Source organism: Balaenoptera borealis (genome assembly GCF_965194805.1).
Source record: "Balaenoptera borealis genome assembly, chromosome: 12".
NCBI classification, from domain to species: Eukaryota; Metazoa; Chordata; class Mammalia; order Artiodactyla; family Balaenopteridae; genus Balaenoptera; species Balaenoptera borealis.
In genome coordinates, this window is record NC_138869.1 from 8,965,005 (window position 1) to 8,990,332 (window position 25,328).

The 25,328-nt window shown below is 43.2% G+C and overlaps 2 protein-coding genes across 9 annotated transcripts in view; one reads left to right on the forward strand and one right to left on the reverse strand.

The window, feature by feature from the left end:
* The window catches only part of RAF1 (Raf-1 proto-oncogene, serine/threonine kinase), a 71,940-nt gene extending 48,116 nt beyond the window's left edge, over window positions 1-23,824 (forward strand). For 2 of the 8 annotated variants that reach the window (XM_082345904.1, XM_082345903.1), the window contains 16 exons: window positions 1,530-1,642; window positions 4,380-4,482; window positions 4,774-4,931; window positions 6,632-6,730; window positions 8,387-8,540; window positions 9,133-9,192; window positions 11,651-11,678; window positions 11,789-11,916; window positions 12,268-12,385; window positions 18,220-18,304; window positions 19,076-19,252; window positions 20,456-20,502; window positions 21,683-21,801; window positions 22,179-22,310; window positions 22,446-22,580; window positions 22,808-23,824. In XM_082345904.1, the coding sequence (XP_082202030.1) occupies window positions 1,530-1,642; window positions 4,380-4,482; window positions 4,774-4,931; window positions 6,632-6,730; window positions 8,387-8,540; window positions 9,133-9,192; window positions 11,651-11,678; window positions 11,789-11,916; window positions 12,268-12,385; window positions 18,220-18,304; window positions 19,076-19,252; window positions 20,456-20,502; window positions 21,683-21,801; window positions 22,179-22,310; window positions 22,446-22,580; window positions 22,808-22,951 (1,800 nt within the window). In that variant the 3' untranslated portion in view covers window positions 22,952-23,824. The remainder of the gene's footprint in view (window positions 1-1,529; window positions 1,643-4,379; window positions 4,483-4,773; window positions 4,932-6,631; window positions 6,731-8,386; window positions 8,541-9,132; window positions 9,193-11,650; window positions 11,679-11,788; window positions 11,917-12,267; window positions 12,386-18,219; window positions 18,305-19,075; window positions 19,253-20,455; window positions 20,503-21,682; window positions 21,802-22,178; window positions 22,311-22,445; window positions 22,581-22,807) is intronic. The other 6 variants (XM_082345906.1, XM_082345905.1, XM_082345908.1 and 3 more) reach the window with 6 other exon arrangements.
* MKRN2 (makorin ring finger protein 2) overlaps window positions 23,744-25,328 on the reverse strand; it is a 28,832-nt gene continuing 27,247 nt past the window's right edge. Inside the window, exons 7-8 of the mRNA XM_082345914.1 lie at window positions 25,181-25,325; window positions 23,744-25,001 (exon numbers count right to left, since the gene is read on the reverse strand). Of these exons, the coding sequence (XP_082202040.1) occupies window positions 24,864-25,001; window positions 25,181-25,325 (283 nt within the window). The 3' untranslated portion in view covers window positions 23,744-24,863. The remainder of the gene's footprint in view (window positions 25,002-25,180; window positions 25,326-25,328) is intronic.

The following is a 25,328-nucleotide window of genomic DNA, read 5'->3' on the forward strand; positions in this document are numbered from 1 at the left end:
ACGGTGGCTTCTCTTGTGGAGCACGGGCTCTAGGTATGCGGGCTCAGTAGTTGTGGCTCGTGGGCTTAGTTGCTCTGCGGCATGTGGGATCTTCCAGGACCAGGGATCGAACCTGCGTCCCCTGCATTGATTGGCACGTGGATTCTTAACCACTGCGCCACCAGGGAAGTCCTAAGGCATGCAGGATCTTTCATTGCAGTGTGCAGGCTCTTTGTTACAGCACGCAGGCTTCTCTCTAGTTGTGGGGTGCAGGGTTTCCTCTTCTCTAGTTGTGGCGCACAGGCTCCAGGGTGCGTGGCTTCCAGAGCCCGTGGGCTCTGTAGTTTGCAGCACGCAGGCTCTCTAGTTGAGGCGCGTGAGCTCAGTAGTTGCAGCGCGCGGGCTTAGTTGCCCCGCGGCATGTGGGATCTTAGTTCCCTGACCGTGGATCAAACCTGTGTCCCCTGCATTGGAAGGCGGATTCTTTTCCACTGGACCACCGGGAAAGTCCCTCTGTTAGGCTTCTGAGTGCCTGCTCAGTTTTTGAAGATTGGGTACGGGGGGATGTGAAGGGGCGTATACTGTTCAGGCTGTCTGGAATGGGTGTGCACATTTATTTAAACTAGCAGTGATGTTTGTCCTGACAGCAGGGCAGAGGCTTTATTTCCTCCACTTCCTGCTTGCCCTCCCTAGTGTGAAGTGCATGTGAGATGGAATTTTTGTTAGGAAGATCAAGCATTTTGTTGAAAATAGGTTGAAATACAAAGTTTTGATCAGGAGAACTCATGTTTGTTTATAGATTGGGTTGGCTTATTTTCCTTTCTGGTGGATATTTATGCTTGCCTGAACATTTCATTGAGTCAAACAAATTAGAGATGTAGAAAGGGAAAGTTGATCATTTCTCTCTCCCAACCACTTTCTCATAGGGGTAACAGCTGAGTGTCTATCTTTTCACACTCATACAACATATATAAACATATATAGGTTCCCCACCCTTTAAATAATCTTACTCTTTATATTATTCTGAAAAATATTTTCCCCCAGTTAATATGAACACCCTCTGACGAGTCATTATAAGTAATATATTAGCAGCACCGTGTGACACATCCAGGTGTTCTGTACTTTATTCAAGCACTTACCTATTGCTGGACATTCTGGGTGCTTCCTCTGTGTGTGTGTTTGCCATTATTGTTGACCCTTGAACAACTCAGGGGGTTATGGGCGCCAACCCCGTGTGCACTTGAAAATCCGAGTATAACTTATAGTCAGCCCTTGGTATATGTGCTCTGTATCTGCTGTCCCATATCCTCGGATTCAACAAACCACAAATCATGTAGTACTGTAGTGTTTCCTATTGAAAAAAATCCACGTATAAGTGGACCTGTGCAGTTGAGAGCCGTGTTGTTCAAGGGTCAACTGTACAAGCAATGCTGTCATAAAATCTTCTACATATACCCTTACAGACTGGTGGATTGATTTCTGTATTCACCTTTCCAAGGGATGTGCTTGTGCAGCCTGTGTTGGTTCTAAAGGTGGTCCTTTGTTTGTAGGTCAACGTGCGGAATGGAATGAGCTTGCAAGACTGCCTTATGAAAGCTCTCAAGGTGAGGGGCCTGCAACCAGAGTGCTGTGCAGTTTTCAGACTTCTCCACGAACACAAGGGGTAAGAACTCAAAAGTCAGCCAGCTCTTCCTTCATACTAGGAAGGATTTCCTAGCTTCACATAATAACTGTTCCCATTTAAAAAAAATTGTATTAGCTTCCTATAGAATAGTGAATATTTGAATACCCTTGTGTATAAAGAGACAATTCAGAAAAATAAGATACCAAGAACTTGAAAATTTTGCTTGAACATTGCATTGGAAGATAAAATACATGTTAGTTGTTGGATAGTGTTTCCATAGAAGGAAACAGTAATGTCAGATGGTATGTTTCTTGAGAGCAAGATTTTTGTGTTTGCTATAATGCAGTTAACAGAGTGGGTACTCAGAAAGTGTTTCATTATTATTTATAGTTAAAGAATACTGTCTTTAAGAGATTCACTTTTATAATTCACTCCTTTTTATTCAGTTAATATTTACTGAATTCCAGCAGTTTGACAGACACAGGGCTAAAAGATGCAGGAGAATTTCTGCTTCAAGGAGGATCAGTGTAGTTCATCCTATTCCTAATGGTGGTAGCAAGATAGAGGCATTGCCTCAAAAGTCTAGGAGTAATACCCCATAGCATCAGAGCCATCTGTGACTATCTGTTACCTGTTATTGTTTCCCCCCAAATCTGGGATAATAACCTTAATTTTACCTTCTTGGAAAGTGCTAGTTCTGTTATTGATCTTTATCTTACATCTTCTATATTTCAAGGGGCTCCCCAGTTTGAGAGAGTAGCCTAGGGAGTGAGTACTCAAAATGTTGCCAAATCTTGGCTCCCTGTTCACTGATGCCGAATAAAAATAGGGAGACAGAGATTTGGAAGATAAGAAATAGAGAGGCTTTTTATTTTCTTTGCCAGGCAAAGGGAAGACACAGCAGGCTAGCGCCTCAAGAACTGTGTCCCCCTGTCCTGGGGAATTACAGGGGGTCTTACAGGTGGAACTGGCAGTCCAGGGTAAGTGATAAGGATGAAAGTGGTGAAGGTCTTGTATTCTTCTTCTTGCAGTATTTTAAAACAGTCACTGTTGGCATCAGGCAGCCTGGTAGTTGGGTCCATTTATCTCTGGGTTATCAGCGGGGTGACCTTCTTTATGAAATGTAAACAGCTACAAGGGGTGATTTGTTACAAGAGAATGCAGCCAGAATAAACGCCAGGTGCAGGGAACAATTCATATGGAATCAGAGAGTGATTAGCTTTGTTTAGCTTTGTGAAGGACAAGTCCAGCTGCAAGTATTTGTTAGTAGTAACAGCTAAAGGATAACCAGGATGGCTTAACTCTTTCAGGCCTGTTTATGCTGTTTCCCCAGCCTGTTCACTGTTTATTTTCCTTATTTATCAGAAAAGTTTCATTTCTATTTTTGCTGCAGCAAAAAGGGTGAGCATAAATTCATCTGTTTATGTTACTCCTCTCAGCTTAGGGGGCTTTTTGCTGAAGTGCAAATCTTTGAAGCAGATGCCAGTTTTATGTGGGTACAGTCCCAGGTTGGTCCCCAAGCCAGAGCATAGTGCTCCCTAAAGACTAGAGAGACTCTGAGACAGTGAGGGGCTTGATCCACTCTTGTCCACGGCTGCATTTATTTGGAGCTACCCTAGGTTCTCTTTTGGATGGATGGCACCTCAAGACTGATCAGGAAACAGGACTGACCCTCTCCCTCTTCATTAGGGCAAAACAGGACTTTGGAGTAATGTTGGGTTTCCCAGACCTTGTATAGGGAATTATATTAAGGGATGGATTATTTCCTGCTATATAATCAGAAAGATGGCTCTAATAGGCTTCTCGTAGGTGAAGGGAGAGGTTAGAATGGTGCTGTATGTGTGGTGTTCTCTCCCTACCTGAGAATATTCTTCCGTCAGGAGATGGGCCAGATAAACTAGATAGGCATGAGAAAGGAACTGGGCATTAATTTTTACTTAAATGTACCTATTTTTCTGTCTTGTTTAGGCACAGAAAGAGTGGTTTCAGAGTAAATTTTAAGACAGTTAAGCCTTTCATCAATTTATATGTATAGACTCTGCAGACAGTTCTACAGATTTAAGCCCATTCTTCATAGAAAAGTGCATTCTATTTGTGATTCCTTTCTATTTATGTATTTTCTAGATTGAAGTAGGCTAGTGAAGATTAAATTTTGCTACTGTAGCAATATTTATAACCCATTTTATAGGATTTTAGGATTTTTATAGGATTTTAATGTTATAAAGTCCAATTTATTGCATATTTCCTTTATCATGAGATTGTTTTATTTCATTGTTTAAAAAAAACTTTATTCTAAGAGTACAAGCTTTGGAATCTGACTGACCTGGATTCCAAATAGGCCCTTACACTCTGTGTGTGGCCTTGAGCAAGTTACCTTCTTAGAGCCCCATTTCTCTCATTTTTAAGATGAGGATAATAATGCCCACTTCATAGGTTGTTTTTTTTTTTTTCCCCCATATTTATTTTATTTGGTTGTACTGGGTCCTTAGTTGTGGCATGCGAACTCTTAGTTGCAGCATGCGTGTGGGATCTGGTTCCCTGACCAGGGATCAAACCCGGGCCCCCTGCATTGGGAGCACGGAGTCTTATCCACTGCGCTACCAGGGAAGTCCCTATAGGTTTGTTGTATGAATTAAATGTCAGTGTTGTATGGGATTTAAGTTTTATGTTTATGTAGCATGAGCTAAATGGTAGCTGTTGTTATTACTGGTATTCAACTCTTTCACCTAATTTAAATATTTCCCTTTCATATTATGTTTTTTAAAATCCTCTTTAGTAAAAAAGCACGTTTAGATTGGAATACTGATGCTGCCTCATTGATTGGAGAGGAACTTCAAGTAGATTTCTTGGATCATGTTCCGCTCACAACACACAACTTTGTAAGTTGCAGATCTCTTCTCTCTTTGTGTATGTTGGGTGCTTTGGCTGGCACAATAGGAATTTCTCAGAGATAATAAGTATATATGTTGTTGGATTGTTTAAAGCTGTGCCATTGTTTACAGTAAAGCAATTTAGGTGTCATTAGATCACAGATGTACTTCAATTTCTGTGTATGAATTTTACAAATGTTGGAAGTATGATTCTTCATTCTGATAAAACCTCTTGGGGGTCAAGAAGGAAATTATTTTGTTTTTTATTCAGTATAATTTACACCTGTGTTCTTGTTCCAGGCTCGGAAGACCTTCCTGAAGCTTGCCTTCTGTGACATCTGTCAGAAGTTCCTGCTAAATGGGTTTAGATGTCAGACTTGTGGCTACAAGTTTCACGAGCATTGTAGCACCAAAGTACCTACTATGTGTGTGGACTGGAGTAATATCAGACAACTCTTGTGAGGCATTGTTCTTTTTTCAAAGAATATAAGGGGGCAGGGAGATATAAACCTCTTTTGGGGATGCATACTGTATATATGACTGACAAGTCTGGGTTTTAGACTTATTAAATGAATTATCATCATCTGGAAACGATCTACTTTAGAAACATGACAGTTCTGAAACTAGCAAGTTTTAATGTGGTATATAACACTCTAAAACGAGCTGATAGGAGTATTACCTGTCAAATAGAGATTGATATACTGTGCTTCAGTAAGGCAAAGAGCAGAGGGATATGAAAACCCCCCCAGATTTTTTTTTTTACTAGGTTGCTAGTAGACACTACTCTGTCTACTTTTAAATAACACTGAACAGACCTCTGACATCGAGAAGGAGCAGAAAGTGTGGTTGGTGCTGTTTTCTTCACCTCAAACTAGGGAAAACATTAGTCTTAAAATGATATGACAGTAAACCTTAAAAAACACATGTATTGGGCTTCCCTGGTGGCGCAGTGGTTGAGAATCTGCGCTGCCAATGCAGGGGACACGGGTTCGAGCCCTGGTCTGGGAAGATCCCACGTGCCGCGGAGCGACTGGGCCCGTGAGCCACGATTACTGAGCCTGCGCCTCTGGAGCCTGTGCTCCGCAACAGGAGAGGCCGCGATGGTGAGAGGCCCGCTCACTGCGGTGAAGAGTGGCCCCCGCTTGCCGCAACTAGAGAAAGCCCTCGCACAGAAACGAAGACCCAACACAGCCATAAATAAAATAAATAAATAAACATAGAATGATCATTTAAAAAAAAACAAAACACATATATCCCTCAGGAGACAAACCAGTTACTAAAATATATTCCATATACACAAACTGGTTTCTTTAGTAAGGTTTAAATTAAAAGTTACATGTTCCAGAGAACCTCTTAAAAACTATTAACAGGGATATGAAAAGTCAAAGATGAACTTTTATCCTTTTTTGAAGGTACTAGAAAAACTAAGGGAGTGTTATCATTAAACTACCATGGGAACATCTTTTTTGCTTTCGTGGTAGTCACATGTTGCTTTTGCAAAGAGAGCTTGGGTAGCATAAACAGCACAGACTTTGGAGTCCAGCAGACATTGGTCAAAATCTCAGTGTTGTCATTAACTATCTGTAATCCCCTCTGAGCCTTAGCTCACTCATCTGAAAAACGGGGGTATTACCATGGTTGCAGTGTTCTTTTGAGGCTTAACTGAGATAACATGTGAACTTACCGGGCACCAAGTGCTCATCTCATGGAGGGAAGATGCCCAGTTAATATCACTTTTCCTCTTATTTATGACTTTTGGTGCTGAAGGTGATCTATCCTTCATATTTCTGTCTTTTCATTTGTGCGTTTCCAAGACAGAATGTTTCTGAAAAGCTCTACGTGATTTAGGTTATAAAATGCCCTACTCTAGCTTAAAAAAACACATTATTTTGATATGGCTGGACATTGGGCCAGTATTTCCTAGAAATGCACACTAGAGACTCTGTGCTCATTGGCCGGTCAAGATTGTTCACATTCTGTAGTCATTCAAACCCAGTCACTTGGGGTAGCCCCTTACCCTGGGTAGCCGGAAATGGTCCAGGAAAATGTGACTAGGAAAAGTTGAGTTTGAGTAGCTGTGAGTTTGCAAGGCCAGGCAGGCTGACTGTGAAATTACTACTGCAAGTCTATAAACCAGTCTTCTTCTGATTTCATTTAGGCTGTTCCCAAATTCCATTGTTGGTGATAGTGGGGTCCCAGTACTGCCTTTTTTGACAATGCGTCGGATGCGAGAGTCTGTTTCCCGGATGCCTGTTAGGTATTTTTTTTTACCTACTGCTTTTCTTTTGGAAAGTTGTATTAAGAGTTCCCTTGCGTTCCCTCCTCTCTCTGTGTAAACCCTTTGCTGCTTCTGTGGAACTCAGCATTGGCGTTAGAGCAAAACGTAGAACTTTTTCTCTGTGGTCCTCTAGTTCTTAAATTCTGTAAAGTGACTCTGACTACAATTTATTCTATTATCCTAGCATGTCCCTTGTATCTCATTACATTTTAAAGAGTTTGAGATTTTGCCTTCCTCAGTATGCAGTGAGCCTCAGGGAAAGCGTCCCAAAACGATATACACTGATTCGGTAAAAATAAAACCCTCAACTTTGAAATGCTTATTATGGCCTTGCATTGCTGAAACCATGGTATTGGATTGGCCAAAAAGTTCGTTCGGGTTTTCCCATAACATCTTATGGCAAAATCTGAACGAACTTTTTGGCCAACCCAATATTGAATAAACTGCTATCTTGAAAAGAATCTAATTAGATTTTTAATATAAATATCTGTTTTAATGTGCCTGTGAGTTTGCACATAATTTGTCTTTGCTCTGTTTTCTGGCTTTAAAATCAGAGTTTTGTCGAGTCCACATGCCTTACTGTTACACGTGAATTTGGAACCTAAAATAAATCTACATCTTTGTCCAAAATATCTGACTTTAATTTATATATAATCATATAATATTTACTGGCCTTTGTAAGACTGTCATGGAAATTGTTAAAGGCAGTATATCTCAGAACAAGGAATTTGTACTGAAGTGATATCTGTATATATTTGTATATGATTTTTATTTTTCTTGATAATTTGAAAAGCAAACCTGACCGAAAAACTGTACTTGCTTCTGAAGATTTAGGTAGAAGAAACCAGGCCTCTGAAGGCATTAATGTTGAATTGCCTGGAAAGGCAATTGCAATAGAGCAATTTCTCTTAGAAAAAAAGTCTTTTATCTCTTGAATCTACACATGGTGCTACTTGAATCTAAACAAAACTCCGAGTAATCTTTGGAGCAAATAATGAGAATGTTAAACTTAATGCGTGTTCCCAGATTGGTTGGTGGGAGAGTGGCGTTGGGTAAAAGAAGCCAGTGATAAATTTCAGTTAGGTATTGAAACCTAAAAACTGAATTCACATTAATTGATTTTGTGAGCTGTTTATGGGGGGAGAGAATGCACAGTGGATAAAATGCTGGCCTGTTTGCAGCTATGCTTGGCAGATCTAACCGTCTATTAAAAAATCTTCCTTAAAGTTTTCTAATTTAGTCTCTAAATTAACCTGGGCAAGTTCCAACTAGCTTTTGTAGGGGGTAGTATTGGTTGACAAATGCTAATCTGTTCTTTCCCAGAGATGGTCTAAAAATTTGGAGTATCCTGTAGAGGTGATTTATTAAATAGAAGAAAACTTATAACGTATCATTTCTTTTCACATGACTTCAGAGCACATATATTATTTACTTTTTAAAAATTTGCATGCAAAGGCATCTAAACAAGAAACATTTTAAATGGTGCATATTGAAAGAAAGGAACATTTTTGTCAAAGTTTGTAGTATAAGTAGGGTTTGCCCCCAAGTATCTTAATGAAATAGGTAGTTGAAAGACTTTACCAATACAGAGGCCTGAGTGTCAACCATGGAATTTTCTTTCTCCTTCTCACCTAGTTCCCAGCACAGATACTCCACACCCCACGCTTTCACATTCAACACCTCCAGCCCCTCCTCTGAAGGTTCCCTCTCCCAGAGGCAGAGGTCGACGTCCACACCTAATGTCCACATGGTCAGCACCACCTTGCCCGTGGACAGCAGGATGATTGAGGTAATAGGGTCCTTTGCGGGTGGTGAAGAGTGTCAGTTACTCGGCTGGGGTTGACGGTTGTGTCAGAGAGTTTTGGGTTTCAAACCTGATAAGGAATGTTGCAGCACTTTGTCAGGTCTCTGGACTTTTTGATTTCTTATTCACTACATCTTGAGACTAGCTTAATTAATCTGGTTGGTATATCATTCAAGTGGAGAACTGAAATTTCCTGAAGAAATGTTAACATTTGAACTGATTCTTTCCATGTTAAATTTGAATAGGATTTCAGTGAGCTAGTGAATAAGATACATAAAGAGTAGTTTCTTTTTCATGTGGGAAAGAAAATAATAGTGATAGAGGACTACAAACTCTCTGAAAGACTTTAAGTGATTTTATTTAGAAATAAAAGGGTGGAGTCACAGGATTTTAATAAGCAGGTATTTAGGGAGATATAAATGCGCAAAGCTAGTGTTTTCAAACTGCTTTTTCTTTTCTTGGCTTTATTGTATGTTCTGTTTGGTTTGCTTTCTAGTTCATCTTTATTAACAACTGAATACACTTAAAATACTTCCTTTGTTCTTTATTCTTCTTATTTCTCATTGCTTTGGACTAGAATAACAGCCTGAATGCTTCTCCCAGGGCGTGGTCCAGACGATTTTGTTTGAGGGGAAGAGTAGGTATTCTTCTTCATGCCTTTGCTTTCTTGTAAAGTAGCAGGATTGCTAAGACTGTCAGTAGCCTATCAAAAATGAAACAATCACTAAATTTTATGTTTCTTGTCAGACTTGGTCTCATGTTTTCTTTTTTGGCAATAGCATATTTGGGAGTAAAAAAATAACTGTATGTAGTATTGCTGATAGGTGAAATCAGTTTCTCCAGTGAGATTTTGAGGCCAAGGGTATTAAAAAAATTTTTTTTTTAATCATTTTCAACTAAAGACGAATGCTAGATTTGTTTAGCTGTTACTCAACAGCATCACGATTCTATTTTGTTTAGAAACAAAATGTGTCAGTTTGGTTGGTATGCCCTGAAAATCCTTTGATAAGCTTTTATCAAAGACAGCTGTGCTCTATCTACATCATGAATTGTTCCTTGAAAAACCTCAGGGCCACCCACTACCTCACGCACAGCTTACGTACCTCACTCAGACCTCACATCATTTTCGACATAACTTGTCCTACCAGTGAGACGTGGGAGGGACTCAACAAAAGAGTTGGCTTTCGAATGTGGGGCCTAAACTGGTCATTTGGGGGCACTTTGCTTATCACAAGATTATTGTGAGGGGGTCATGTATATGCACGCTATGAGTTTTATTGTTTCTATTGTATTGTCACTAGCCCTGATAATAATACAGTAATATACCAGTTACTTTTCTTCTGATATATGATTTAGTCCTGTATAAACACTCTAATACTTAGAGGGAACATGAAAAGTGAAAATTCTTGAAGTTTTATTATAGAATAACTAGCACATTTGTGGTGCTTAATCCTCTCTGTACTTTAGAAGCAGACCAAATTTTGATTCCTGTTTTGTAAAAATTACATATGATTCAGCATTTTAAAAGTACACTTTCTTGCTTTGTTTAAACCATCTTAGTTCTCTTTAACTAATATTTAGATTTTGAGATGATGATAAATCAGTCCAGCTGTAGAAACTAGCACAGAATTAAGTATGAGGTATGTAAGTGGATACGGGGAAGAAAATTATGACGACATTAAGAAAAAATCCTAGTGCATGGGAATGTAATTCTGGTCAGTAAAAATACATTGTGCCACGCTTTGACTAAAAACAAAGAATAGATTAGTTGAATAATAAAGCTACAGCTGCTAAATATTCTACTGAAATTCAAGTTATTTTTGGAGAAAGTTTTGTCTACCTGGCAGTCATCCTGTCATACTTAAAAGCATGCAGGTTTCCTAGGTTTCCCGCCTTCCCTCCCAGACATACTTAAATCAGTCCTAGTGGGGTGGAGGGGCTTGGGAATCTGTATTCTTAAACACCTCTCCTGGTGATTCTGAAGACTGGCCAGGTTTGAGAACCCCAGAACCAGGCTTTATTGGCAAATTCTGAAGATGTTTGGGTGGGGCTGTGAAAGTGGGGGAGGGGCAGCTTGGCCTGTGATTCTTCTTATCTCTTGTAAAGATGTCATAGCGTGTGAGCATTCTGGTAACAGTTGTGTGAAAAAAAGGATCCTGTCTTTACTGTGGTTACACAAAGAAAACAGAGTAAGACTTCCAAGAGAAATAATCCTTTTTGAGGATATGGGGACCAAGTATTTTTCTATTATTGTTATTTATATATTCCAAGTGAGGATTTATAAAAATGAGGATTTAGGTCTCATGGAGCGCCCTGTGATTTAAACTGTTCCAACTAAACAGTTTAATAAATTCTAAAGGTAGCCTTTGACCTCTAACCTGAGTAGAATGTAACTAGTTTCAGAGCTTACCCATAAGATCTGAGGAGCATTTTGTGATGAATGAGCTCATGGCTGAGATCCGTGGGTGGTGATTTTTAGTTCTTTTTCTGCCACCTACTGGTTGTGTGACACTCGCCATGTTCCTTTATCTGTTCACATGTGTTTTCTTATATGTAAAATGTAGGTTTTAGATTAGGGGATTTATGGTCCTTCCAGCTTTCTATGATATTAGGTTTGGATAAAATATGTAGTCGTGGTGCTTACCCATAGCAAATCCAACTCCTAGAGGGGTAACAGTGAACTTGCCACTGAACCCCTCATTAAAAATATTTTATTATTATTTTTTTGAGCTTCAGTGGAGCAAGATCCCCAACCACTGGAAGGAGCTCAGCTTGATAGTAACTTTGCCAGCCTTCCTTTAAAGAGTATCAGTCTGCAGTGTGCATTGCTTTCTTCAGAGAAAAAAGAATGCTGCTTTATTGTGTATGAGAAATTAGCATCAGTCCTCCTAATATTTGATGATAACAATCTTGGAGATATTGGCCACAGACATTTGATGAATTTAATCAAAGAAAAGTTAGAGTATGTAATTAGACCTTTTGTGTTTTAGAGATTTTATAATCCACTTTGCTCCTGTAAATCCTTCTCCCTTTCCCTCCCCCAGAGAACATCTTTTCTAGTGCAGAAATTGACCAGCTTTCCTTTTCTGTTTCAGGATGCAATTCGAAGTCACAGTGAATCAGGTACTTGTCTAAGTCATTTAGCAAATAGTCATGGGCTTTTTCTCTTTATGCTGTGCATCTTCTGTTGGCTTAGCCATGTGTGAATTCTGTTTGTCTTGTCTATTATTAAGCCTCACCTTCAGCCTTGTCCAGCAGTCCCAACAATCTGAGCCCAACAGGCTGGTCACAGCCCAAAACCCCTGTGCCGGCACAGAGAGAGCGGGCACCGGGATCCAGCACCCAGGAGAAAAACAAAATTGTGAGTATGGTCAACAGTACCTCCTGCATGTTAGGGTTCAGTAAGAAAAGCTTAGTCAGAAATGAGAATGCCTTTAATTTTAGGGTTGGGGGACTCTAATTAAATGAATACACTATAAATGTCAATGCCATTTTTGGCATGCTTACATTGGAAAACTTGCTGCTTTGTTGCAAGGCGGGGCACAACTAAAACGGTATTTTCTCAAAAGACAAAAACTGGAATTATAGTGAATATGTCTATCTTTAAAAGATATGGGAATGGATGGAGTTGGGTTGATCTTTTCTTTGACACCCTTGTTAAACAGTCTTTTAACAGTCCACAGAGTATATCAGTGATCTCTGCTTGTTTTAGAGGCCTCGTGGACAGAGAGATTCAAGCTATTACTGGGAAATAGAAGCCAGTGAAGTGATGCTCTCCACTCGGATTGGGTCAGGCTCCTTTGGAACTGTTTATAAGGGCAAGTGGCATGGTAAGTTTGGGGCCCCCTCCCTTTACTACCAGGGTGAAGTCACGTTTCAGTCCAGAGAGGGCCAGGCAGGCTCACAGCAGCACTCTCCAAGGGTACTTGATTGCATGTGAAGATTGAACTTAACGGTATCTCAGTGACATTTCATACTGTTCTTTCTAAGACTCAGCAATGCTATAATTGGTATGAAAGTTTTCAGGATAATGAGAAATTGGTGAAGAGTTGAGCACCATAGTGAAATGTCACAGTCTCTTATAAACTGATTAAATACAGTGTGCGCCTGGGAGGAACATGCTTTGAAGCTCCTTAAATGTGTTTAAGAGGCTGTTGCTATTAGGAGGGGCATGGATTCTGGAAACTTAAAACTGGAAAAGACCTTAGAGATTTTACATGCCAGAAAACCAAGGTCCCCAAGAGGGGGAACTAACATACCCATGGTCAAACAGTTGGGCACAGGAAAGCCAGGAGCCTCCTAAAACAGATTTTCTTTGCTCTGCCCTGGGATTGGTTGTGGGAATCTCTATCAAACAGGAATGCACAGACTTAATTCTTGAATCTGTGGGGAGTTGACATTCTTATTTTAATGGAAACACTTTGTCACTTGGAAGAAACTTTCTAATTTAAGGTCTGTGGCCAAAGCTTCTGTATTTTGTCAACATACTTAACATTTCTGTCAGGTTTTTAATGCCTCTGGCTTTAGGATGTCAGCCAGAAAATAGAGTATTTTCTTGAAAATGCTACATGTTCCCCAAAAGACATCTCTTCTAAATTCAGATTTTAATAAAGCAAACAACAACAACAAAACCACACACAAAACCTAAAGTGCCTAGATGCCTGTGTTTCTACTTTGGACGCCACCATATTTATCTTTATACATAAATGGACAAAGTTATGAGCGTAAAATACATTAGAGCATTAAAATTCAAGTTGCTAAAAACTGAGGAACACTGGGTTTTCCACTTATAACTAATCATCTGACAAATTTCTCGTTCTTTGCAGGAACTGGCAAAGGACTGAACATTTGTAGATACACGTAGGGTGACTCCTTTTCTTTCAAAAATTGTGTCTAATATACTACTGGCCTGCCTCCTGGGTCACTGAGAAATTATGCTGTTGCAGAATATTTTCTAAATAGATGTCATAAATGTCTTGGTGATCCCTTAGAAAAGAAAAACACAATTTTGTGAGATTGAGTGCTTGTATCTGAGACAAGAAGGCTGTAAGTAATTGCAGGAAGTGGAGCAGAAAACACTGCTTTTAATGCTTCCATTAGGAGCATTTTATCATTTTTATCCGTTTTGAAGCCTCAGCTAAAAGCCAATACATGCAGTTTAAGTTGGGCCCAAATTTAAGCCTCCTCTGATTGAGCACTTTTATTTGGGGGTTCATAGTTTTTCAGAGCATTAGATTTGCCACAGTACTGCCTTGAGCTTGCGTTTTCTCTCAATCTCGAACTTTTTAGATTATGGTAAGGAGATGTATTTGCTATAGTGTTACTTCCACAAAGACAACTGTTAGAATGTAGATAACATCTAATGCTTTAAGATTCTACTTTTTCTAAGTTAAGAGTGTCAAAAGTCGGAGGAGCGAGGAGCAGTGGACTTTTAGCCCCTCAGAAAGCAAGCCATGGTCTGTGAATGAAGAGGAAAATGAGAGGGTCAAGGAAAGCATAATTTCTAGATTGAGTATTTTGTGCTATATTTGCTTCCTTTTTTTTTCCCCTGTTGCTTTTCTGATTCCTATATATAATAGAATATTTTATTCAATTTCTTAAAAATTACAGCCGTTTTGGTGATTTCCCCCCCCCCGCCCCGCCGCCGCCCCGATTCTGCCCGTCGGCTGTGAACAGAAAAGGTCTTAAAGCAGCCAAAGTGGAGGCCTCAGATCCGTGAACTAAGCGCACTTTATGTACAGAAGAGACCCTTTGGGCCCAAGTGCAGAGTCTCCTTTTGAGCATGAATTTGGGGTCTGATTTGGCAGCCTCTGCTAATTACAGACGACATATTAAAAGAGATGAAGATAGCAGTTGAAGCTGTCAGACTGTTAGCAGCGAGGTCACTTACAGCATGAGAAGAAGGCAGCAACCCCCTCAAGAGCAGATCCCCCAACCTGAGAACACTCTTGGGCCACAGTGTGAAGTCAGCAGCCTGGTATAACCATGTATAGGGATCCCCAGCCCAGCCTAAGGCTGAGGTTTGTCATTTTGACTGAGTCAATAAGAAGTGGAGGAATGGTGTTCATTCTGTTTCTGTTCTGGAAAGCAGGGGTGTGTATAATAAGTTTTAGACAATCTCAGATGATTAAAGCAGGGAAATTAATTGGTGTTTAAAAAGGTAAAAACATTTGAAATTCACCAGTGATAGTAGCTTGCTCTTCTTCAATGGTAGATGAATAATATTAACGTAATATCTTATTAAAAACATGATAACCAATAGCCATGTATCTTAACTTGCTTGTACTACATTTGCCTCTGACTTTACTATGAAGGGAAAGTAAGAAGTTCTGGTTTGAGTACTTCATGTAGTTATTAAGCAGTGTTACTGAATGCCTATTGCACGGAATGCTGGAGAGGTGGACTTGGTCATGACGTGCTTGGCCCCGAGGACTGCTGAGCAACTAAGTCCCCGGTGTTCCCTGCTAGAGGCTGTGCCCACTTCCAGCTCCAGAGCTTCAGACAGACAGCTTTTCAATTCATAACTTGCCTTGCTGACAGTTGCATCTTAGAATTCACTCATTTCTTCAGCCAGTGTTTCCTGAGCATTCTTCTAATACCGAGCATTTTTCTAGGGGCTAGGAATGAAGCCCTGAGCAAAACAGATAAAAATTCTTTCTCTTATGGAGTTGATACTCTGGTGGGGATAATAACCAAGAAAAGCAAATTAGATAGTGTGTCCTAAGTGCTAAGGAGAAAAATGGAGGAAAGCAGGTATAGAGCGGCAGGCCTGGTTCATAGGTTTTAGTAGACTGGTTAGGGAGGAATCTGCTGAGGAAGTGGCATTTGGGAAGCAGCAACAGCAGATGCAAAATGGGCCACTCACCTGGCCTGTCCGAGGAACTCAAGGAGGTCTGAATGGCTTTAGTAGGATGAGTGAGGGAGAGGCTCATAGAAGTGAGGTCTGGGGTGTGAGGTCTGGGGTGTGGGTTATAGGGTACCGTAAAGACTTTGGATATCATTTGGGTGAAATGGGGGTCTCAGATTGTGCAAGATCTTTAGGAGGTTTGGCCAGCCTTGGCCTGAAAACCAGAGTGATAGGGAGCTCATGAGTTACCTGAAAAGTCATTCTAGCTCTGGGCATTTCCTACCAGTGGAAAACCGTTCTGTATAGGAGTTGAAATTGGTTTTCCTATGGTGTTTGCCCATTGTTCCTAGCAGACTGAATCGCTGGTATGGCAGTCCTTGGAGGGTACACGTACAAATGAGGGTGTGCTGTAACGCAGAGTATGGTCTCTGGGTTTCAGTAAGAAAGTGCGCATAATCTGTTACCATAACTGTTAACCGTGAGCTGCCTGGCCTCTGGATCCCTACGGTGCTGTGGGCTCTGTTTTTAGTTTGACCCTGTTCAGTCTTCCCATCAGTGACTTGCATGACTCAGGTATTGTGGATGACTTACACAGCGGTGTCATGCAGATTTGGATAACAGGATTTGGATTTAGAAAGATGGGAGGATATGAAGTGTCTATGATGATAGAAGAAAGAAAAGATGAACTTTTAACAGGAGTAAGTCTTGTTCAGGAGTCCAGAAAGTAGAGGCTAGAGGTGGAAGACGTTCAGCTGACAGCAGGTCAGAGCGAGTCACTGTGAACAGGCTTTGGCTGCTGGTGGATCATCTGAGGTCTGAGGTTGCATTACTGATCAGGTCCAAAATGGGTGACGCTGAGGGTGAGTTCAGCGACGACTGGAGCATGCCCAGAGAAAAGCTGTGAGAAAGGGAAGGGCTTGCAAAACTAGGCTCATGAACTAGAAACCAACCCCTTCTGAGGGACCATCCAGCATCTCCCCAAGTCTTTCTTCTGCATCCCTATCTCCGGCCTGTCCCTTTAAACCCCCATCTATTGCCTGGCCGTCTCCTGGCCCTTCCTCTCAGTTGACTGCCACATTGAGTCAGTTCACCTTCACAGGGTTTCTTGCCTCCATCTCCTTTTTATCCCTACTGTCACCCACGTGCCTGCGTTGCACCTGCGTTCCTCCTCCCTGGCCTCCCTCGTGTCCTACAGGTGTCAGATCACATGCTATGTTAGAGTTTCCCAAACACAACTTGCCGTTTCTCTCATCCCCCTTACCTCACCTTTGTTCCTGGTGTACCAAGTCTAGAACAGCCCCTTCCTTTGGCTTATATCCCATTTCCTTCAGAAAACTTTTCTATATCCTCTTTGCCAAGATACTTACTCCCCTCCTCTGTCATCCCCCGCCCCAATCCTGTCTTGGCTCAGACTGCTCCAGAATGGGCACTTATGCAAAAGACTCTTGTCCCTCTACTCAGTCATAAGGAACTTGAGGTTGGGGCTGCATAGTTGACCAGCTCCATCTTCCTAGATATAAGGCAGCCCTGAATACAGCATGCAGCTCTGCCATCCAACGTCAGCAGCACCTTCCAGGCAGCCCTGGGCCCTCAGTAAGTTCATGCACCAGTGAACTGGATAAGAACCAATTTGGAAGCTGCCGCTAAGTGGGGATTTTAGCTTTAGATGATGCAAACAGAGATCACGGGGCAACAGTTAGGGACCTATCATAAGAACCATCTCTGTACCATTTGGTGCTCCCCAAAAGTGGAATGAGTGCTCCAGCAGGCTGCAGGGGGTGCTGCCAAGGGCACATGCTCAGTTGTGGAGGAACTAAGTCACCTCCAAGTGCCACTGAACTTAACTCCTACTTTGTTTGATCATTGTATTTAGTAAAGTTACTTGTCATGAAAAGCTGAGGTCCTAATAGGGCTTCAGGTAATTTATTATCATTACAACTATTATAAGTATGACATAACACTTCTAAAATGGCTTCTAAATCGGTAGCACCTAGAAAGTAGAATTGATCTCTGGATGTTTCTGAAGTTATATGAAGAGGCTGGTTTTACTCACAGTGATTGACAGTCAGTTAGTAGTCAGTATTTTAGTTAGAAGTACAGCTATTGGAATCAGACTAGGGTTCTGATCCTGGCTCCAGCACTTTTCTTTTGGCTATATGACTTTGGCCAAGTAACTAAACTTCAGTTTGTTGCTTGTAAGATGAGGACAACAGTATTAACGTCATAGAGCAGCTACGAGGATTAAAGGAGGTAATACCTGTGAGAACAGACAGTGCCAGGGTATAGTAAGCAACCAGTATTAATCATTAGGATTACTTTCTAATGGCATTGAAAGCCGAGAGGCTTAATTTCAATATATGTCTTTGAATTTGTACAAGGGAGCTTCTCCCTTGTGAAATGTGGCTGCTGAGTTTAGTTAGCATCAACTGCTTACTAACTGGCCTGCTTCCGGGCCCCATCCTCCTGGCCCCGAAGACTCAGTATTTGCTGGGCCATTCATATCCACCTGCTGATGTCATCCTCACAGGCCCAGGTCGTGACCTGTCACACAGGACCTCACCGCTGGGGATGCCAGGCTTGACAGGAGTAGTTTAAACCAAGCTGGTTCAAGGCCTGGGGGGCGGTATTTTAAGGATAGTAGTATAATCTAATTTTTTAGGCTACTTGATAATTCAGAAATTTGCATAGTATTTGTTCCGTCTGTGTAGGTATATGATTTTTGAATAAGTGATTAATTATATCTTCCTCAGAACTAGTGTACATGAAAAATAACAAAGTAAGATCATTCAACTGCACTGACTGTAAACTAATTTGCAGGAGACGTTGCAGTAAAGATTCTAAAGGTTGTTGATCCCACACCAGAGCAGCTCCAGGCCTTTAGGAATGAAGTGGCTGTCCTTCGGTGAGTAGAAAGCTGGCCTGTCCCTTGGTGTGGCAGGGGCGGGGCGTGGATGCTGGTACAAGCACTGCAGAGGAAGCAGGCTGCATGACGTGACCTGTCTCTGAGGGCTGATGGCTGGGACCGGTGGTGAGTGTCCACTGTGGAGTCCTGTGGTTGAAACAACTCCCTCATGAGTGAAAAGGAGCGGAGGGTTTCTTCCAGCTTATGCGCTTGTTAAGCCTTTAGAAGAGCCCCCTTTGATGAGCATACCCCCTTCCACTGCCTCAGGTCTCTGGGCTCACTACGTTGATAGAACAGCCCAGGTTCTATCTCTGGGTTTTGTTTTGACGTAGGGAGAGATGGGTTCTATTTTCACATTTATTTCCAAGAACTCTTTATGCCTTAATTTGGACTTCAAAACCGTCAGCTTTTAAGTCTTTGAGTCACTGTTGAGACTTGTAGGAATAAACTGAATAAGGATGGATTCCACAGATGAGGGGTCCTTGTGACCCCTGTGGGGAGATTGGTGAATACGTGCTGATGGAAGAGAACGTCCTCTGTTCGATCCAGGCCAGCACTGAGGGCAGTGACGGCAGCCCCTTTGTCAGCTCACAGCACCAGCTGGATCGTCAGCAGTCCACTGTGCTGGCTTTGCCAGTGCCTGGACTGTAAGCATGGGTGGCGTCAGCAGCACGCAGGGTCTGGTCAGAGACCGTGGGAAAGCAGACGAGATCTCCCTGTCCTGCAGCAGCGGCAGGTGCAGAGCCTTTTCTTCTCTCCTCCCCTCTCCAGCAAAACCCGGCACGTGAACATCCTGCTCTTCATGGGGTACATGACGAAGGACAACCTGGCAATTGTGACCCAGTGGTGCGAGGGCAGCAGCCTCTATAAACACCTGCACGTCCAGGAGACCAAGTTCCAGATGTTCCAGTTGATTGACATTGCCCGGCAGACGGCTCAGGGAATGGAGTGAGTGAATGGCCTGACGAGTAGAAAATCTGGGGTCCAAGGATCAACTTGTCCCTAAATCAGAACCAAGATTAGGAAAAGCCAAGCCTGTTAAGTGACTTCTGTGATATTTTTGCACAGCTGGAAATGAACCTGTGTGCTGGGCCAAAGGAACGAGAAATTCAGGTTTATTGCCCAAACTGAGGCTACCCCCTTAGGGCTCAGATTCAGGTTACAGCAACTGCCCTCAAAATTCAGCCAGACACCCAGCACAGTGCGGGTTGCCACCTTCTGGTGGGCATCGTGTCTGAGGTGTAGCGCATCAAGTGTGCTTATTCCACGTAAGGGTTTGATCAGATGTCACGTTCTGTGTACTTTTTCCTTTTGGAGAATGCTTAAATTAAGGTGATCCATAGCACCTCCATTAAATACTATCGTTTTGGGTCTTTGTGCTTGACACATTTCTCTGTGAAAGGGGTGTGCGTATGCGTTTCGGTCTTGGCTAAGCCAGGGCAGTGCTTCTCAAACTTTTCCTTTGAAGTACCCCTAATGTGGAACAGGGGGAACTCCTCATACCCCCTGACGACTAGGAACTTAACTAAAGCTGTGCTTACAAGTGGTTTATAAAATCTCATGTTGTACTTTTAAAATTCATATGGAATTTGCATTGTATACATTTTCAGAAATGACTAGTTATTTTTTAGAGATGAAATTCACTTATAAAATTCACCCCTTTAAAGTGTACAATTCAGTTTTTTTAGTATATTCACGGAGGTGTAAGCCATCACCACTGTCTAATTTTAGAAGATTTTCAAGATACTAGATGAAGTCTTTTGTGTCTGGCTTCTTTCACTTGGCGTGTTTTTGAGAGATTCATCCATGTTGTAGTGTGTGTCAGTACTCCATTCCTTTCTGTGGCTGAAGAATATCCCATTGTATACAGCGTTTTATTTGTTCATCAGTTGATGGATATTTGGGTTGTTGGAATTACTTTTTGAATAAAACTGATGCTTAAAGAAGACCTTCCCTGTTTGCGCTGTGGCCTCACTTTCAGATGTAACTCCTGACGTGGACCAGGCTGAACCAGTGCAGGGCCAATCCCCAAACGTGACTTCTCAACTAGGAGTCAGGCCGTCAAGTGGTTTACTTCTTAGATGTATTTTGAAGCTGCTTTCTACCAATATCTCTCAAACTGGTTTTAATAGACTTATTTTCCCTTCACAGCTATTTGCATGCAAAGAACATCATCCACAGAGACATGAAATCCAACAGTATCCTTTGGTGGTGGTTTCATCTGACTGCTCAGTTCTAAATTTAGGACACTTTTAAAGTTTACCTCAGCAAAAGTGACTCTGGAAAGAGTTCCATAGAAGTTGAGATACCTGTTTGGGTTATGCTTGAAACCGGCCTAATTTTTAAATGCTATTTATTATTAAATTTAACTTGGGGGAATGGGCCTTTTGTCTTTTATGCTATTTTCTAGTTTGTGGACTGTATATCTGGTTAGACAGTAGCTTCAAGCCAAAAGTTGCAAGATTTTAAAAATTACTACTTAAAATTGTCTTTCTTGAATGCACAGAAATGGTTTCCTTAGAGATTACTGTTGGAATCAACCCTTTCCAAGACTTAATGTGCTTTTACGGAAGGGGAATGAATAAAGGTGTTTTTCATGCTGTAGGGTGTGAAATGTAACAATTTTACGTCTGCCTCCCTCCCCCAGCCTTTCTCTTTGAAAGGAGTATGGCATTACAGCCGCACTTTGCTTCTTGGCCAGTGCGAGGCACAGCAGTTGTGTTGGGTCGCATGATGGGATGTGGCCTATTTTGGGCATGGGTCTGAGACATAGGATACCTTTTAGTGGTGGGTTTTGGGGGACCAACATATTATACCATGAAGGCAGACACCACCGATTTTAAGGGTATGAATTACTGGGCATCAGCAGATCACACAAGTCGGCCTTAAACCGCCTGGCTTCTTTACTCAGAACCGAGGTGTTTGGTTTTGATTTCGAAGTCACCAAGTGGTACCTATCCTGTGAGAAATGCCTTCAGGCAGACAGCATTCAGGACTCAGGGTGTTTCCATTAGCCATTAGAGGGCAGGATGCAGGCAGAAATGGATGTAAGCAGTCAGCAGGCCATGCTCAGAGTCTTGGGGCGTAAGGCACCTACATTATGTGGGAATGTCACAAGGCCAGACACCCAGCTCCTAGGTGTGTAAATGGAGGCAGCAGCAGCGGGGGGGCAAACTGGCTTGTTGTGGCTGGAGCCAGAGAATCTGGTACCCAGAGCACCTCCTGGAAGGAGCCGCGTTCTAAAGCACTAGCAAATCCAGTGCAGCGAAGGCTGGGGCAGATGGGAGGCCGAGAGATGGTGCTAGTAAGAACTTTGGGAAGTTTTTCAAAAGTAGCTTGACCATTCTTTTAAAACCAGAGTCCTTAACAAGCATTGAGATATATTTCTCCATGAAGGCCTGACGGTGAAAATTGGAGATTTTGGTTTGGCAACAGTGAAGTCGCGCTGGAGTGGTTCTCAGCAGGTTGAACAACCCAGCGGCTCCATCTTGTGGATGGTGAGGCGGCTAGGCCCCCTCTAGCAGGGTACAGGGCCAGAAGGGGTGATGGGAGATGTGTGTGCAAACTTCAAGTATTTCTCTACATTTCCCCGACCACCTCGGTAACACCTTTAGTGTTGGCAGCCCCTGGGCAAATTTGGGTTTCCTGGAGGAAGCTGGCGACGAGGAAGTGCTGAAGCACAGCTCGGGGAGTTAGGTGATGGGGAGTGCTGGATCTCAGAGACAGGATTCCTGAGCTCCTTTGAGCCTGAGAGTGGGAGCCCTTTGGGAAAGAGCTACACTACAGCAGGGCTGAGGCGAGGACTTTCATACCCAGCCCGGCTCCTGCATGTCTGTGGGGCCCAGATGGTGACAAACGCACTTTGTCCCCGTAGGCCCCAGAGGTGATTCGAATGCAGGACAATAACCCGTTCAGCTTCCAGTCCGACGTCTACTCGTACGGCATCGTGCTGTACGAGCTCATGACGGGGGAGCTGCCCTACTCCCACATCAGCAACCGCGATCAGGTGCGTCACTGGCGCTCAACGACCCGCTCACTGTGGAAGCCCCTGGGCTCTGCCCGTCTGAGCAGCACAGGGTGGAAGGTGCTGCTTTCACGGTTGTTCATCCACCTGTTCCCTCAACTACTTTCTTTCCCTTAGATCATCTTCATGGTGGGCCGAGGGTACGCCTCCCCAGACCTTAGTAAGCTGTACAAGAACTGCCCCAAAGCAATGAAGAGGCTGGTAGCCGACTGTGTGAAGAAAGTTAAGGAAGAGAGGCCTCTTTTTCCCCAGGTAAGACTTGGCTCAAGGAGCTAGAAGTGATTAAAGCAGGAGTTCTTAGTGATACAAACAAGGAGAGAAGTTTCTTGCTTTTTGTTCTATAGGGAGGGACTTGTGTTCTCCACAAGATGATGCAGGTGGGGTGGGGAGAACGGCCTGTGTCTTTGGGCCAGATTGAAAGCTGCTGCTGCAGAACGCCCCGCCTCCCGCCATGAGACCATTTTATGGCCTCGTTTCAGATCCTGTCTTCCATTGAGCTGCTCCAACACTCTCTACCGAAAATCAACCGGAGCGCTTCTGAGCCATCCCTGCACCGGGCGGCCCATACCGAGGACATCAATGCCTGCACGCTGACCACATCCCCTAGATTGCCTGTCTTCTAGCTGACTCTGCACCTGCACTCAGGCCACCAGGTGGGAAGGGAAGTCAGCAGGCATCACCTTTCTGCGGGGACATTGCTCGTCTTCAGAGAAGCTGCTGCTAAGGACCTTCTAGACCACTCACAGGGCCTTAACTTCACGTTGCCTTTTCTACCCCTCTGGCCCTGGGAGGAGGAAGCCATTCACAGTGTTGGTTTGTCCTGCTCACCCGCAACCCCTGTGCTCATGAGCCGAGCCTCCTTCAGATGCACCGGTGGCTGCTGATGGCAGTACATGATCTGGGGCCCCAGCTGTTGGCTAAACGAGTATTTTTAGGGCAAGAAAAAGCACTCAGAGGGGAAATGTAGGTAGCAGGCAAACCAGCCGTGACGTGGGGACACGTGGATTTTGGAAATCAGCTCCTACGAGGAACGCTTACCACAGAAGGAAGGACGGACTTCTCTTCAGAGATACGTGGTGTGGCACCAAACAGGTAGTTTTTGCACATAATGCACCAAACAGCCCAGGACTGTCGAGACCGTGGCAGCCTGGAGGAGCCTGCTTTGGTACTATGGACTTGACTTTGGGGACACTTCCTTTTCTTGAAGGTCTCTAGTGCTTTGGGATGGTTTTCCAGAAGAGGTGCTTGGCGTGCCCCTCCCAGTCTCCGCCCTCTCAGGGAGCAGTCTTCCATTGTGCTGAATTTGTCTTCCAGGAGCTGCCCCTATGGGGCGGGGGCCCCCCCCCTGCCCACCGCCAGCCTGGTCCCTACATCATCATATGCAAGGAAGCCAGGAACACAGGTTTTCTTGATAATTTGGGTTTAATTTTGTTTTTATTGCGCCTGACAAAATACAGTTATTCAATTTGTTATTTTAATAAAATAAATTAAATGTAGGTTTAATGGCTGTTTCCTCCTTTTAAATCCTGAGCTCACAGCTTGAACTCCATTTGTTCATGCCTTTGGGAGCAGAACTCAAGAAACAGGAAATGGGCCCAGAGCCTCTGCTGGGAATTGAATTCAGCCTTTGTCACCCTTCTTACTCCAAATCAGGTAAAGAGTAAAAGACTTTCTTCCTTAATAAAACATTTGGTGTCTACAGCTGTCTACAAAAATAATTTAGGCTTGGAGTTCCTTAAGTTCTAATGTTCCTTCAATTAAAATCACTACTGATGACAGAAGACTTGTACTCAATTCTCTTCAGGACCAGAAACTGTTCTTTACAGATAAAAACACACATGAGCCCTCGGGGCTGAGCCCTCGGGGCACAAGCCAGCAGGTGAGAGTTTCCCCTGGAGGCATGTGTGCAAGATTACTCTGACTGTGACCCTAACATAAACCGTAAAAGAGGGGCCGTATCTCTGCTTCCTGCTACTTCAAGAGCCCCCACCCCCAGGTAAGAAGGTTTATACCTGTCTGCTGAATGTCCCGCAGCAAGACTTCTCCCCTGATTTGGGACACTGCAGAGCCCTAAGTCAAGTTTTGTGCTAAGGTGTGCAGCGTGGTTTTTGAAAAGCAATATACAAATCCAGTGTTGACCACACTATTTCAGTATACTAGGGAGGTTCACCACACAGGAATCCTTTGGTAAGATAAATGAATCTGCTGCTTTTAGGGGCAGCTGCACGGTCCTCGAGGACGGGAGCCAGGCTGGTCTGAATCAATCAATGAAAACTCTGGCTGGTCAGCTGGCCCCCCTGAGGAGTTTGAGGTGCAACTAAGATAAATAGCAACTAGAGAAGCAGCGATTCCATATATGTGTTAAGGTTATTTTATATCCTCACTCTTCCCATGGCTGTAATAATGGAGTGGATGAGACCAAGGTTAAATCCAAGTGACACGCCACCCCAGGCTGCCGTGAAGGAAGCTCTGCACACCCTGGCTTGGGGAAGGCTCGGCTGGTGGAGCCAAAGACGCAGGGCGACCACCTACTCTTCAGGGTTCTGATGACTCCACTCCGGAGAGGTGCATGAAGAGGTCCCCAAGCTCTGTCATGTCGACGTCTTCAGTGTTGTGGACATGCTGGCTCTCTCGGTTCTCAATGAAATCCCAGAGCCGCACTGAATTAAAGAACTGCAAGACAGCCAGCAAACGTGCCTGGTTATTGCTAAAGGCAACGTGAAAGCTAAGTAGCTTCTATTTCGTTTGCCTACCACAACGCCCTTCTGCCAAAGCTACAAGGAGGGGCCAGGAGCAGTCCCCGGATATGCCTACAGGTGGGTGTTCCTGACAAGAGATGGCGTAGTCCTTACCCTCACGGTGCCTTCAGAACTGAGCTGTTTCCGAGGTTTCTCTGGTTCTGCTAGCCGCCCATCAGGGTAAGCATGGCGGTAAAGGCATTTGCTTCCAAATGGGCAGGTCCCTTTGCCTTGCTCAAAGTATTTACAAGCTTTTTTTCTG